General features: G+C 33.7%; 1 protein-coding gene across 1 annotated transcript; it reads right to left on the reverse strand.

Moving 5' to 3' along the window:
* Nucleotides 1-1413, reverse strand: LOC123673401 (craniofacial development protein 2-like). Its single transcript, XM_045607887.1, has 2 exons — nucleotides 502-1413; nucleotides 1-438 (listed from the first exon to the last, which is right to left on the reverse strand). Exons 1-2 carry the CDS (start codon nucleotides 1411-1413, stop codon nucleotides 1-3), a joined length of 1350 nt encoding a protein of 449 aa, XP_045463843.1.
* Between the last annotated feature and the right edge of the window lie 1380 nt (nucleotides 1414-2793).

Genomic DNA, 2793 nt, shown 5'->3' on the forward strand with positions numbered 1-2793 from the left:
TCATCGCTCTAGTTTTTGTTCAGTTTCCATTATGATATTTCCTTCTTTGTCGAGGAGTATATTTGAAGTATTTCTTTTATTCATTCCCGCGAGCTCTTTGACCTTCTTGTTTAGATTAAAGTTGTCATACTTGTTTTGTAAATCTTCTATCTCCTTACATTTATCAGAGAAGTATGTTTCTTTTGCTTCTCTTATTTTTCGCCTTATTTGGATTTGTAGCTGCTTGTATCGAATGTTGTTATTTGACTTGCATCTTCTTCTTTCATCCATTAACTCCAAGATTCCGTCTGTCATCCAATCTTCTTTCTTATGTTTGCTTGTTATAAGTTCCTTTTTACTTGGTTCTATAAGTGCTGTTTCAAGGAACTGCCATTGTTGTTCTGCGCTTTCCTCATTTTGCTGAGATTTGGTGGTGGCTTTTTCTAAGTTTGCGTTGATCTGTTGTTTAAGTTTTTCTCTGATTTCTTCTCATTTTAGTTTCTCTATGTCTAGTTTATCAACTTTATGCTTGTTTTGCATCTTTTTTAGCTGTAACTGAAACCTAGCAATAAGAGGATTATGATCAGATGATACGTCCGCACCAGGGTAAGCTTTTACCGTTTTTATTGCGTTTCGATATCTGTGTTTTATTAGGATGTAATCGATCTGATTTCTGACGATGTTGTTGTCTTTGTCAGCTGGTGATTTCCATGTATACAGACGTCTCTTGGGAAGTTTGAAAAACGTATTCGTTACCACAAGATTATTTTCTTGACAGAATTCAACAAGACGATCGCCCCTCTCGTTGCGTACACCAAGTCCGTACTGCCCTACTGTAGAGTCACATCTTCCTTCGCCGATTTTAGCATTAAAATCACCCATAACTACTGTTATATCTCTAGATGCAGTTAGTCGTAATGTCTTTTGAAGGTCACTATAAAAGTTTTCTAACTCTTCTTCGTTTTTGTCAGCTGTAGGAGCATAAATTTGTATTAGGTTTAGTTTTCCGTGAGTTGTCATCAGTTGTAGCAACATAACTCTTTCGGACATTGGTATGAAGCCTGTTACTGATTTTACTACGTTTCTGTCAAGAATTACGGCCACTCCATAGCGGTGTTGAGTGTCATCATTGCCAGAGTAGTAAACTCGTCCATTTTCTGTACTAAGTTCACCCGAACCAATCCATCTTGTGTCACTTATTCCAACAACATCAATCTTTAGTCGCACCATCTCCTGCTCTATGTTTCTTAACTTTCCAGGCTCGTACATACTTCTTACGTTCCATGTCGCAATTTTAAGAGTTGATTTGTATATTTTCAACAAACAGTTGACGACCTGGGAAGCCCTGCTGTTTATGTCATCTCTTCCCCTGCCGAATCTTGGCATCCGAAAACCATGATTAGTGAACTGTTGACTGTCATTTCTCTGAGCCATGACGATTTCTAGGGAGTCTTAATGAGGTAGTTTCCCCTTGTTTTCCTCATCGCTGTGTAAGCACCGCTTCAGTTGTTTCAACCACGCCGCTTAGTGTCTGATTCTCAACCAATAGTAATCAACGGTACTCAACAGTACTTTTCAGGATTGTAAAAATGTGAATCCTACCAGGATAATGATTGAATATCTATTACCTATTCACAGACTAACGAGTACAGAGCGTAATAATTACTAAATCAGTATGAAACTGTTCAATCATTTACCTAGAAAAATAAGATCAATTAAAGAAATTAAACTCTTCAAGAGACAATTATTCGAACTGTTAATTAAATGTGAACCATATTCTTTAAATGAATTTATAGTCTTTTGTCATGTACAAATATCATAGATATATTAATTCATTGATTTATTTTTTTGTAAGGAATTTGTGACTTGTTTTTATCATTTTGTAATGTACATACAATTCTGGAAATAAATACCTATTATTATTATTATTATTATCCTAAATTTCAATCTATAACCTTCAAATTTAAGGGAGATAAGGGGTGTGTACCATGATCCTATTACACCCGGTATGTATATTGATGACCATAAGGTTAGCTTCCTCCAAAACAGTTTCCATTATGCATACAGTACCAGGAATACGAAAAAAAAAGATGAAATATAATGACTGTCATTTAATTTTCGATTTAAAATGAATTTCGAACAAGTAGAAACCAAGCCAATCCACAGTATTATTTAGAATTAGGATAAAATATAACAAAATGAAAAAATTGTTTTCCGAGAAGTAAATCAAAAATTTTCACAGCCTTGAAGTCACAGATAAAGGCCACTCCTACTGTTTTTTTTGAGCTGATTCGCGTGTGAGCTTCTCCTACTATCGGTCTATTTGATTGAAGATGGTTGAAATATGTGCAGTCAGTTTTTGATAATTGCCTGAAGCACGCAAGATTTGGTGTTTAAACACGAAATCCAATAATAATCCAAAGACAGTTTGAGGTCGTTTATACAAGAAATTCGTAATTGCCTCTGAAAAGATAAATGATTGTTTTATTGTTGGTTTTTTTCATTCAGACTCAAGACAATTATCTTGTCTATGTCTGTGACCTTTTTCATTGAGGAGAAATATAAAAACTATGAAATTTGTGACAAGAAGTAAATAATACAACTCATTGTAGCTTTTCATCGAAAAAATTTATCTAGGATCAATCGAGTAATTTGAAAAGGAAAAAATTTTATTCGAATGTCTAATATGTATTTAGATATACATATATATATATATAATTAAATAATGCTTTAATGACAATAACGTGATCAGATAAGCAGAAAAAGTTAGACGCTTTTCTTGAAGTTTTTTTAAAATGTTTATTTGTTTTATAA

This window comes from Harmonia axyridis, chromosome 2, assembly GCF_914767665.1.
Source record: "Harmonia axyridis chromosome 2, icHarAxyr1.1, whole genome shotgun sequence".
NCBI lineage: Eukaryota > Metazoa > Arthropoda > Insecta > Coleoptera > Coccinellidae > Harmonia > Harmonia axyridis.

What these genes read in the sequence shown, in the direction of transcription:
- LOC123673401 (XM_045607887.1), bottom strand. Translation starts at nt 1,413, where the DNA reads ATGGCTCAGAGAAATGACAGTCAACAGTTCACTAATCATGGTTTTCGG. An exon ending in AGATGCAAAACAAGCATAAA is followed by an intron (nt 439 to 501) that starts GTTGATAAACTA and finishes CTTAAACAACAG; the next exon opens with ATCAACGCAAACTTAGAAAA.